Below are 13,406 nucleotides of genomic sequence, written 5' to 3' on the forward strand. Positions count from 1 at the left end.
TCGTATATTCTAACATGAAGTGGACGCTTCGTTCTTCCTATATATAGGTTTGCACAGGGGCATTTAATTGAATAAATAACCCCTTCTGTGTTACATGAGATGAAGTCCTTAATTTGTAAATCAATGGTTCCATTAGAAATACTGAATTGTTTTCTTGTCTTTCACCAAAGCACCAGCACAAGAGATTGATCCGAGCGCAAATATATATCTTTGAAATTCAAAATTTACTTTAATCTGGTAACACCTTGGACCACCGAGCAACAGTCCAGTTCTTTTTCTCCTTGGCCCAGCCCAGGTAAGACACTTGTGGTGTCGATTGGTTATGAGTGGATTGACACAGGGAATGCAACACTTATAGCCCATGTCCTGGATATATCTGTGTCAGGTGGCGCTTGAAGCAATGACTTCAGCAGCAGTTCACGCCTCTTGAATCCCCCCAAATTTTTGAATGGCCTTTTCATAACAATCATTTCAAGGCTGCAGTTATTCCGGTTGCTTGTGCACCTTTTTCTACAACACTTTTTCCTTCCACTCAACTTTCCATTAATATGCTTGGATACAGCACTCTGTGAACAGCCAGCTTCTTTAGCAATGACCTATTGTGGCTTACGCTCATTTGTGGAGTGTGTCAATGACTGCCTTCTGGACATCTCTCAAGTCAGCAGTCTTCCCCATGATTGTGGAGCCTGTAGAAATGGACCAAGGGACATTTTTAAACGCTCAGGAAGCCTTTGCCGTTTTTTTTTGTTTTTTTTTTTAATTTACTGAGATGACTTTTGGGTTTTCATTGGCTGTAATCATCAACATTAACAGAAATAAATACTTGAAATAGATCACTCTGTTTGTAATGACTCTATAATATGAGTTTCACTTTAAAATATATATATATATATATATATGTCTCAGATTGCACTCGTCCGTTTTCTTTGCAGATGAGTATGAGCCCTAATAGTGGACTTAGGAGAACCTCAGCAGATGACTGCGCTGTCACTAAAAATATAAAATACTCCATATAGTATAATTCACTCCCCATAGGCCTCCATACAGTGTAATGCACTCCCCATAGACATCTAAACCGTATAATGCACTCCTCATAGGCCTGCATACAGTATAATGCACTCATCATAGGCCTCCATATACTATAATGCCCTCCCATAGGCCTCCATACAGTATAATGTGCTCTCTATAGGCATCCATATACTATAGTGCACTCCCCACAGGCCTCTATACAGTATAATGCACTCTCCATAGGCTTCTATACTGTATAATGCACTCCCCATAGGCCTCCATACAGTATAATGCACTCTCCCTAGGCCTCCATATAGTATAATGCACTCTCATTAGGTTTACATACAGTATAAAACACTTCCCTTAGGCCTCCATGCAGTATAATACAAGCCCCATAGGCCTCTACATCGTATAATGCACTCACCATAGGCATCTATATCGGATAATGCACTCCCTATATGCTACCATACAGTATAATGCACTCCCCATAGGCCTCCATATAGTATAATGCAGTCCGTGTACGCCTCTCTACCCTATAAAGCACTCCCTGTAGGTCTCCCTACCATATAATGCATTTCCCATAGGCCATTATATAGTATAATGCACTCCCTATATGCTACCATACAGTATAATGCACTCCCCATAGGCCTTCTTATAGTGTAATGCACTCTATATGCTACCATACAGTATAATGCACTCCTCATAGGCCTGCTCAAAAAAAATAAAGGGAACACTAAAATACCACATCCTAGATATCACTGAATGAAATATTTCAGTTGCAAATCTTTATTCATTACATAGTGGAATGTGTTGAGAACAGTAAAACATAAAAATGATCAATGTAAATCAAAATAAATATCCCATGGAGGTCTGGATTTGGAATGATACTCAAAATCAGAGTGGAAAATTAAATAACGGGCTGATCCAACTTCAGTGGAAATGCCTGAAGACAAGGAAATGAGTGTGTTGCCTGTATGACCTCTCTACAACGCCTGGGCATGCTCCTGATGAGGCAGCGGATGGTCTCCTGAGGGATCTCCTCCCAGACCAGGACTAAAGCATCCGCCAACTCCTGGGCAGTCTGTGGTGCAACGTGATGTTCGTGGATGGTGCGAGACATGATGTCCCAGATGTGTTCAATCAGATTCAGTTCTGGGGAATGGGCAAGCAAGTCCATAGCTTCAATGCCTTCATCTTGCAGGAACTGCTGACACACTCTTGCCACATGAGGTCTGACATTGTCCTGCATTAGGAGGAACCCAGGGCCAACCACACCAGCATATGGTTTCACAAGGGGTCTGAGGATCTCATCTCGGTACCTAATGGCAGTCAGGCTACCTCTGGCGAGCACATGGAGGGCTGTTGTCACGGGGATACAAGGAGGGTGAGAGCTAATAACCCGGGCCCCTGCAATTTCCCTCAGACTAGGGAAACCCTGTCTGACCCTCTACCTGAAGTTTACACTGAAGGTGGTGCATGTTCAGGCCTCCACCCTCACCCTGACTCCTGATTCAGCCCTAGACTGAACACCACCGCCCACCACCCAGTGAATGCAATAGACCAATACCCACAGTTATAACAAACAAGGATAAAGGAAAATATACACCACGCCGCAGTCAATCAGGAATACACTATAAAGGTGCAGGGCAAAATAAATACAAATATAGGAAGGAGTAAATAAGACAAAGGAAAATACACCACCATCAACGATACTCCAACAACCAGCTCTCCACTCCGGACCGAGATAACTACGGATAAGACAGAAGCAGCTCTCCACTCCGGACCGAGATAACTACGGATAAGACAGAAGCTAAAATCGGCGACGCCCAAAGATCAGGAGAACCATTTAAAGGAAATGGGCATGGCCCAGCTTCCAATCCGAGGATCAGATAAATTAACCCCGGAGCAGCCAGACGAAAACTACCTGACGCCAATGAGCAAACAGTGGTCAAACGCGGAATTACCGCTGTCTGTCAGACGACCTGGTCTGGACAGTGTCCGACATGACAGTACCCCGCCTTCTACGAGGGACCCCAGGGCCCTCACGGCTTATAGGACCCGGCTTGTCCGGATGGCGACGATGAAAACACCTGACCAGCCGATCCGCATGAATGTCCGAGGCTGGTACCCAGGACCTCTCCTCAGGCCCATAACCACGCCAGTGTACCAAATATTGTAAAGTGCGGCGCACCACACGAGAGTCAACCACCCTGGAGACTTCAAATTCTAGGTTACCATCCACCAAGACTGGAGGTGGCATAGGCGCCGCGTCCACAGAACCCACCACCTTCTTAAGAAGAGACCTGTGGAACACGTTGTGTATTTTATAGACCGTAGGGAGCTCCAGTCGGTACGCTACTGGGTTAATGACGGCGGTGACCCTAAATGGACCAATAAACCATGGACCCAATTTAAGGGATGGTATCTTGAGTCTTATGTTTTTTGTGGATAACCACACCCAGTCATCCACACTCAGGTCCGGACCTGGCACACGCCTACTGTCAGCCACACGTTTGTACCTAGCACCCACACTCAACAGGCGCTGTTTCACTCTCCTCCAGACTGATGACAATTGTGTTCCTAACTGGTCTTCCTCCGGAACGCCGGAAGAGCCTCTCTGACTCAACGTACAAAACTGAGGATGTAGCCCGTAAACACAAAAAAACGGAGACTCCCCAGACGACTCCTGGCGGTGATTATTGATGGCAAACTCAGCCAAAGGAAGAAAGGTAGACCACTCCTCCTGGTTATCAGAGACAAAGCAGCGCAAGTACTGCTCCAAATTTTGGTTCATACGCTCGGTCTGACCATTTGACTGGGGATGAAACGCAGACGAATGAGACAACTTGATCCCCAGCCGTGAGCAAAATGCTTTCCAAAATTTTGCTACAAACTGAGTACCCCTATTTGACACGATGTCAGACGGAACTCCATGAAGCCTGACCACCTCCTGCACAAACACCTGAGCAAGAGTCTTAGCGTTAGGTAAAGAAGGCAAAGACACAAAGTGCGACATTTTTGAAAACCGATCCACAATCACCAAAATGACCGTGTTCCCAGCTGAGGGAGGCAAATCAGTGATGAAATCCATGGAGATTTCCGTCCATGGCTTACTAGGTACCTCCAGAGGAAGTAGTGTGCCAACAGGACGGGAGCAGGGCGTCTTCGCCCTAGCGCACGTGTTGCAAGCTGACACATATGAGACCACGTCCTGTCGGATTTTGGGCCACCAAAACCGACGTGACACCAACTCCAAGGTACCTCTAACCCCTGGGTGGCCAGCCAGGACAGTATCATGATGCTCCGCCAACACCTTTAGGCGGAGATGAAGCGGTACAAAAGATTTGTTGATGGGAAGCTCAGATGGTACCTCCTCCTGAGCCTCGGCAATCTCAGCCTGAACCTCGGTAGTGAGAGTCGAAACCACAACACCCTTTTGGAGGATGGGTACTGGATCTTCCCGAGGTTCTCCCCCCGGAAAACACCTGGACAGAGCATCCGCCTTAGTGTTTTTAGACCCTGGTCTGTAAGTGACAACAAAGTTGAACCGCGTGAAAAACCATGCCCAGCGAGCCTGCCTGGGAGACAGACGCTTGGCAGACTCCAAATACAGCAGATTCTTATGGTCGGTAATAACAGTGACCTGATGTACCGACCCCTCCAAGAAGTGTCGCCATTCCTCAAAGGCCAACTTAATAGCCAACAACTCCCTGTTGCCGATATCGTAGTTACGTTCAGCGGACGACAGTTTTTTGGAGAAATAGGCGCACGGACGCAAACCACTCAAGGATGAGCCTTGAGATAGTACCGCCCCCACACCAACCTCAGACGCATCGACTTCCACGACAAAGGGTTTAGATACGTCTGGCTGCACAAGAATGGGGGCTGAAACAAAACTGTTCTTGAGAAATTCAAATGCGCGAACAGCAGCCTCAGGCCAAACGGAGAAATTGGTACCCTTTTTAGTCATGTCAGTTAGCAGTTTAGCAATGATAGAAAAATCCTTGATACATTTCCTATAGTAGTTAGAAAACCCAAGGAACCGCTGAAGTGCTTTCAGGTTATCAGGACGTTCCCAATGCAGCACCGCTTGAACCTTAGCGGCGTCCATTTTAAAACCAGAAGCAGACACAATAAAACCCAAGAACGGCAACTCTTGAGCAAAAAATACACATTTCTCAAGTTTAGCATACAGCTTATTCTCTCTGAGAAGCTGTAACACCTGCCTGACATGATCTAAAGGAGCATCACTGTCGCAAGAATATATGAGGATGTCATCTAGGTACACGATAACGAATTTCCCCAAAACATGCGAGAACACATGATTGATGAAATGTTGGAACACTGCAGGTGCGTTAGTTAACCCAAAAGGCATCACCAAATTTTCAAAGTGACCCTCGGGGGTATTAAAAGCCGTCTTCCACTCATCACCTTGACGGACTCTTATGAGGTTGTACGCCCCCCTGAGGTCAAGCTTGGTAAACCACTTAGCACCTGCCACCTGGTTGAACAAGTCAGGTATCAGTGGCATAGGGTATGGATCAAGAACCGTAATCTGGATCAACTCCCTGAAATCCAAACACGGGCGTAATCCGCCATCTTTCTTCTTCACGAAGAAGAACCCTGCTGCCACCGGCGAGGATGACGGCCTGATGTGCCCTTTGCTCAAACTTTCAGAAATGTAATCCTTGAGCGCTTGTCTCTCCGGACCGGAGATGTTGAACATCCTTGCTTTAGGCAACTTGGCCCCTGGTTTAAACCTGATAGAACAGTCATAGGAGCGGTGTGGCGGCAACTCTGAACAACCCTTCTCAGAGAACACATCCGCATAATCCTGAAGTGACTCGGGAACGCTTAAAGTCACAGCGGACACACATGTGGCCAGGCAATTCTCCTGGCAGAAATCACTCCACTGGATTATGTCCTGAGTTTTCCAGTCAATCACCGGGTTGTGTGTAGACAACCATGGAAAACCCAGAACCAATTGTGCCGGAAGACTCTTGAGCACCTTACATGTGACCTGCTCGAAATGAAGAACCCCAATGTGGAGTTTCACCTCAGCCACGAACTCAGTAATCTCCCGCTGTGGAAGAGGAGCAGAATTGATTGTGACCACACGGATAGGATGAGGCAGTTTTTCAATCTTAAAACCAGCAGTGCGCGCAAACTCCTCATCAATGAGATTTGTGGCGGAACCACTATCCACAAAAATAGTGATTGGTATCTCTCTGCCAACAACAACAACTTTGGCAGGGAGCATGAACTGAGAAATCATCATGGAGGATATACATAAGCTCAGATTGGACTCCTCCACACCCTCTGAGCTCAGAAGTTTTCCGCCGTTGCGTTTTTCTTTAACAGCAGAGGACAGATATTAATAAAATGACCAGTTTTACCGCAGAAAAAACAGGCTCCCTGCTTCCTGAGTACAGGGGTACGATTCTTAACATGTGACACCCCTGCGATTTGCATAGATTTCGTGGGCTCACATGCAGCAACCTCACGTGAACCTAAACCTTCACCCACAGGCGGCGTCTCATGATTCCCCTGACGCAAACGGCGATCAATGCGGACAACAAGACTCATAGCGGAATCCAGTGAAGCAGGAGTCTCATACATCAGGAGGGCTTTTTTAACCCTATTAGAAACTCCATGAATAAAGTGACTCCTCAATGCTGGCTCATTCCACTGAGTGTCAACCGCCCAGCGGCGAAATTCAGAACAGTAATCCTCTGCAACACACTCCCCCTGGCAAATAGTGCGTAACTTAGATTCTGCTAGAGCCATTCTGTCTGGATCGTCGTAAATGTGTCCCAGACCAGAAAAGAAACTCTCCACTGAGTTAAATGCAACAGAATCAGACGGCAACGAAAATGCCCATGCTTGGGGATCCCCGCTCAATAATGACAACACCAGGCCCACACGTTGAGCCTCATTACCAGAGGAGATCGGGCGCATACGGAAATATAGTTTGCAAGCTTCACGAAAAGAAACAAATTTACTGCGTTCCCCAGCAAATTTTTCAGGCAAAGGAAACTTGGGCTCATTAACTCCTCCTGTCGCTCCAGCCTGTGTATTAGATACTGCTAGTCCCTGTTGCTGCACTGCTCCCTTCAACTCAGTGACCTGTAGGGACAGCGCCTCCAACTGGCGGGTTATAGAAGTCATGGGATCCATGACAAAACACAGAGAAGAGAAAGAAAAAAAAAAGGAACCCCTTTTTTTTTTTTTTTTTGTTAGGCCGATTATAATGTCTCGGGGATACAAGGAGGGTGAGAGCTAATAACCCGGGCCCCTGCAATTTCCCTCAGACTAGGGAAACCCTGTCTGACCCTCTACCTGAAGTTTACACTGAAGGTGTGCATGTTCAGGCCTCCACCCTCACCCTGACTCCTGATTCAGCCCTAGACTGAACACCACCGCCTACCACCCAGTGAATGCAATAGACCAATACCCACAGTTATAACAAACAAGGATAAAGGAAAATATACACCACGCCGCAGTCAATCAGGAATACACTATAAAGGTGCAGGGCAAAATAAATACAAATATAGGAAGGAGTAAATAAGACAAAGGAAAATACACCACCAGCAACGATACTCCAACAACCAGCTCTCCACTGAGATAACTACAGATAAGACAGAAGCTAAAATCGGCGACGCCCAAAGATCAGGAGAACCATTTAAAGGAAATGGGCATGGCCCAGCTTCCAATCCGAGGATCAGATAAATTAACCCCGGAGCAGCCAGACGAAAACTAGCCGACGCCAATGAGCAAACAGTGGTCAAACGCGGAATTACCGCTGTCTGTCAGACGACCTGGTCTGGACAGTGTCCGACATGACAGCTGTGTGGCCCTCGAAAGAAATGCCAACCCACACTTTTACTGACCCACTGGCAAACCGGTCATGCTGAAGGATGTTGCAGGCAGCAGATCGCTCTCCACGGCGTCACCATCTCAAGGAGGATCACAAGGAAACGGACAGCATGTGACTTAAATATGAGTGTCTGAGCAAAGGGTCTGAATACTTATGACCATGTGATATTTCAGTTTTTCTGTTTTAATTTGCAAAAATTACTACATTTGTTTTTTTTCAGTCAAGATGGGGTGCAGTGTGTAGATTAATGACAAAAAAATGAACTTTTTTGAATTTACCAAATGTCTGCAATGGAATAAAGAGTGAAAAATTTAAAGGAGTCTGAGTACTTTCCATACCCACTGTATCTCCAGAGATCCTGCAAGGTTTTTCCATCTTCTGCCCTTTTTTTTTTTTATACCAACCTTCTCCCTATATCACATGTCTCTTCTGTCCCCCACTCTTTAAAGTGTTGCGTTTGTGGTGCAATATAATACACCCGTGGATTTGGTATTGCCAGGGCCCCTCAAAACCACATTCAAGAATTTTATTAACCCTTCGGGTGCTTCACATGAATTAATGGAATGATGAGCGAAAAAATAAACATTTCACTTTTTTTCCCAAATTTTTTTATTTAGACCCACTTTTTTATAAGGGTAACTGGAGAAAATGGACCCCAAAATTTGTTGTGCATTTTGTTCTGAGCACACCAATAACCGTTATGTGGGGGAAAACTACTGTTTGGGTGCACAGCAGGGCTCCGAAGGGAAGGAGCACCGCTTGACTGTTTGAATACAAAATTGACTGGAATAGTTAGCGGATGCCATGTCACATTTGGAGACCCCTTGATGTGCCTAAACATTGGAAACCGCCCACTATTTATGCCAGTTTGGAAACTAGGCCCCTCAAGGAATGTATCTAGATGATTGGTGAGCCCCTTGAACCTCCAGGTGCTTCACAGAAGTTTACAACTTAGAGCTGTGAAAATAAAAAAATGTTTTTAGCCCCAAATTTTGCATTTTCACTAGTAACAGGAGAAAATGCATCATACAATTTGTTGAGCAATTTCTCCTGAGTACACTGATACCCCATATGTAGTCTAAAAAAAACTACTTTTGATGCACAGTACAAAGCTCAAAAGAAAAGACATGCCATTTTGGAGTTCAGATTTTGCTGGTATGGTTTGCAGTGCCATGTCACATTGGCAGAGATCCTGAAGTGCCAGAACAGTAGAAACTCTCTATAAATTGTGTAATTTACAAATTCATCTAGGGGTGCATTGAGCATGTTGGGACCACATGTGCCTCACAGACATTTTATACTTTTAGGTGGTGAAGAAAGAATAATTACATTTTTACCACTAAAATGTTGTTTTTAACCCCCAATTTTTTATTTTTTTTTATAACGGAAATAGTAAAAAATGGACCTCTAAATTTGTTGTGCATTTTCTCTTGAGTTGTCCATTTCCCTACATGTAATCAGGAAATACTTTTCTAGCACAGTGCAAAGCTCAGAAGGGAAGTGACACCATATTATATTGAGATTTTACTGTTACAGTTTGCAGGTGCCATGACCTACTGGGAGAGCCCCTGAGGTACCAGAACCCCCCCCTCCCATAAGTGAACCCATTTTATAAACTACACCTCTCAATTAATCTAATGGTGCAGTGATCATATTGACACCACGGATGTGTCAGAGAATTTTGTACAATTGGACAGTGAAGGAAAAGTAATTACACTTTTAAGATGCCCCAAGTCTGTTGCTTAGCCTCGCTCTTCCAATTTGCCTTGGTACAGTGGCAAGTGGGGTAATAGGATTGGGGTTGATGTCAGCTGACATCAAGTCTAGGCGTTGGTAATGGAGAGGCGACTATAAGTCGCCCCCATTACTCCATATTCATATTGTAAAAAATGCACAGTGTAAGATGGCAGCCGAACGAGTCGAGTTGTTAGCTGCGGTGATATGAGCTCGGAAGCATGCTCCAGCACATATAGTGCCGAGAGAGTTATTTGCCCCTTCCAGGGCCGGGTTTTACAAGCGGTCATAAGAGATGGGTGGGAATGATTGTCACATATTCCAACCCCAAGGGCTTGGTTTGGCAGATAAAATGGAGGCCGAGTCTCTCATTCAGTGTTTGTGGCTGAAGGAGTGGAGAACTCCAGTGTGTGTTGTTAAAGACACTGACCTTAGCGGGCAGACCCGCAGGGCTATATGGACTATTTGCTTGCAGTTCGTGTGTACAGTGTGTGTTGCTAAATGCACTGACCTGAGCAGACAGACCCACAATACCATATGGACAATTTGTTTTCAGTTTTTCACTTTGTGCCAGAAAAGGCTCGGTTTTATTTTCCACCCGGAGCGGTTTATGAAGTTAAATAAACTTGCCTGGACTTTTGCATGAAAACCACCTCCTGTGCCTACTTCAAGAGCAGCTGAGTGAGTACAAACCTCTACAACAATAAGAATAAAGTCCTTTTAATTGAAATAAATGCACCCATTCTCATTTTCCCATTTATTACTGTAAAAATGAAAATAATAAAAAAAACCATATTCTTCACTTGTCCAACCATAATCTGTTTGTCCCAAAGAAGTTCAGTTCTGCTAAATCTGGATTACATGGATGAGTGGTGGCATGATGCGACTGCTCAGCCATGACTCCAAGACACACTGAGCTGAGCTTGGGACACAGCTTCAGTGATGAGCGGTAAGGTCATAGAGGTTACCGCCGGTCACTGCCAGCTGTTAACACGCTAAGTTCAGTGTGAGCAGGCTTATTAACTGTGGGAACCTTCATGACGTCACTGCTATAACCATGAGAAAATTCTCAGTGTTAGCAGTGATCTCATTGAGGTCACCACAGGTCATCGGGCCACTCACAATGAGCTTCCCGTGTGAACCGCAGCTTAAGTGACCTACACTAACCTCAATCACTTCACCTGAGGTCACTGAAGCTGCGCTCTGACGCTCAGTATCTCCTGGATGTCAGGCTGAACGGTCACATCATGCCACCGCTCTGCAAAGGTATCCAGATGAAGCAGAGATGGATTACTGTGTGGGACAATGGATTATATTTGAACAGGTGAGGAATATGTTGTTTTTTATATTTAATATATACTGTAATAAATAGGAAAAAGAAGGTTGGGAAGTATTTATTTCAAATATAGGATTTTATCTTGCTGTGTAGTTATTTCAAAACCTACTTATAGATGCCTCTCCATTAATAATTTCCAGGCTGTCTATTTAACCTTTGCTGGTTTTTGATTATAGGGGTAACACCATCTCAAATTTTTTTTATTTTTTTTTTGAGGGGGGGGGGGGAGGGGTCTTACCTATAATAACCAGTAAAGGACTTTAAAAAAAACAGCTGTGAGCCCATATTAATAGCCTGGGAACATTTATGGCTATTGGCCCTTTTCCTGGAATATTAATATTAGCCCCTAGCGCCTTTCCCTCTGCTGGTTCAAAAAATTATGCAGGAGCCCATGCCATTTTTTAAAAATTATTTATTTTATACATGATGTACGTAGCAGGTTCTAAATGCAATTCCCATCATTGTCTCCTGGCCGCACTGATCTCGGGGAGACCAGGCAACAATGCTGAGAGCTGCCTTCAGCACCTGGCGCCTGAGAACAGCTAACTGTACTGCTTTTCCCAGGTGCCGGTACGTGTCACACTGGCACACAGACAGCAAACAGATGCACGGATGTCACATATGGACGGCACACAGATCTCAACAGTACTGGTTTTTCCATACAGGAATCACCAGGACATGTGAAGGAGGCCTAACACAGAACAGAGAAATGACATTTGTGTTCTTGCAAACACATCTTTTACTTCTCGCTCAGCTCTGCTGTACTGCAACAACATTGCAACCCTGTCTCCTGTGAGATGGAAACTGAAGCTGAGCGGAACCTGCAGGTGTGTCAGGTATAATCACACAGATCTGCAGTGAGATCAGGAGAGCGGCCATTACACATCACACTGGTAACAGTGGTAACCATTACTTATCACCCTCCATGTAAAATAAGCTCTGGAGGCAGAGTTATCCTCCAGGCACCATCCGCCTCGGAGCCTGGAAGAGGTAATTTATATAAAGTGATAAAAGATGATTTCTCAGCAACTAGGCAGCTGATGAGTCACAGAGAGGACCGTTTTCAGCAGTCTGTAGCCCGTATGCCCATATTAATAGTTTTGATTGGTCAAATGTGGTGACAGATTCTCCTGACAACATTGTATGCTTCAGTCTTTATCTGCCTCTAATAGTAGTGAGTGTGTGAGTGTGTGTGTGTGTGGGGGGGTGATCTTCTGCATTTACAAGTGCACTGCTTGGGGGAGAGTGTCGTTCCATGTGCCCATCGGCCCCCATGACAAGGTATCATTGGCTGCTTTAGTAGCAGGGCGCCTGCAGAAGGCCTCCATGCCTGGCATGATGGTGCTCTTATGAAGATCAGCCTGTGGTTGTCATACTGCATGTGAAATAACTATTGGACACGTCCCCAGTTTTCTAACTTAATCTACTTCTAAAGCTGCTATTGACATGAAGTTCTCACCAGATGTCGTAACAATCCACACAGGCAAAGAAATCACACCTAGATGTCCATAAATTCTGTGTAATAATGAGAAATGACACAGAGAAAAAGTATTGAACACATGAAGAAAGGGCATATCATACAAACAGTCAGAAGATAACGGGTTCAAGTCTCCTAAAGGGACTACAGAATTAAAGGAGAAAGTAACAAAATGGTTTTAAAAATTGGACTAGCATTTTTTCTCTCGGTAAAAATAATGAAAATATCTCCACGTCCTTAAGTCATCCAGTCTATCTAAAATGAATTCACCCAGTCGGTAATCTGTGTAGTGAGAAAATAATTGTATGATTTTTATTTTTTTTTGCTCACTGTATCTCCACAAAAAATAAAGTAAGCAATCCAAATTTTGTATTTCCCCCAAAATAGTGTTGCTAAAAACTCTACTTCCCATGCAAAAACCAGCCTAATTCACAGTTCGCAATTGCACAGCTCTTGGAAATGTTTCCAGTTTTCTAGTGCATTGAATGGTGAAATGAATGGTGCAGCTCGTCCTGCGAAACACCGACCCTCATATAGCTGTGTCAATGGAAAAAGGGGAGGAAACACAAGCGCAAGATGAAAAATGGCTGTGTTGGGAAGGGTTAAATGTTTCTATTCTCACTGACTGATGGTGACTGCTTGTACTGTATATATTTGTACTCAGTATTGCTATGTCTTTCTTTTTTTACAGCCTTGTGCAGATCCGATTCCCATTTGTAGTTTTTGTCTTGGGACAAAGGAATCCAATCGAGAGAAAAAGCCAGAAGAGCTCATCTCATGTGCCGACTGTGGTAGCAGCGGTAAGTAGACAATTTAGATCGCAAATATTAAATCCAATCAATTTACAATTATCATACAAAATTGGTTGGATATGTTCACCTTATATAGTCACAGCAGCAGGCCATCCTCATCCTCATGGGCTCCTCCATCAGTGCTCTGTTGTAGCAGGACGATAGATGAATGAAATAGAGGGA

The 13,406-nt window shown here is 44.6% G+C and overlaps 1 protein-coding gene across 1 annotated transcript in view; it reads left to right on the plus strand.

Moving 5' to 3' along the window:
* The window catches only part of KAT6B (lysine acetyltransferase 6B), a 318,128-nt gene that overhangs the window by 83,525 nt on the left and 221,197 nt on the right, over positions 1-13,406 (plus strand). Inside the window, exon 3 of the mRNA XM_077250789.1 lies at positions 13,124-13,232. Coding sequence (XP_077106904.1) covers positions 13,124-13,232 — 109 coding nt within the window. The remainder of the gene's footprint in view (positions 1-13,123; positions 13,233-13,406) is intronic.

Source organism: Ranitomeya variabilis, chromosome 4 (genome assembly GCF_051348905.1).
Source record: "Ranitomeya variabilis isolate aRanVar5 chromosome 4, aRanVar5.hap1, whole genome shotgun sequence".
Classification (NCBI taxonomy): domain Eukaryota; kingdom Metazoa; phylum Chordata; class Amphibia; order Anura; family Dendrobatidae; genus Ranitomeya; species Ranitomeya variabilis.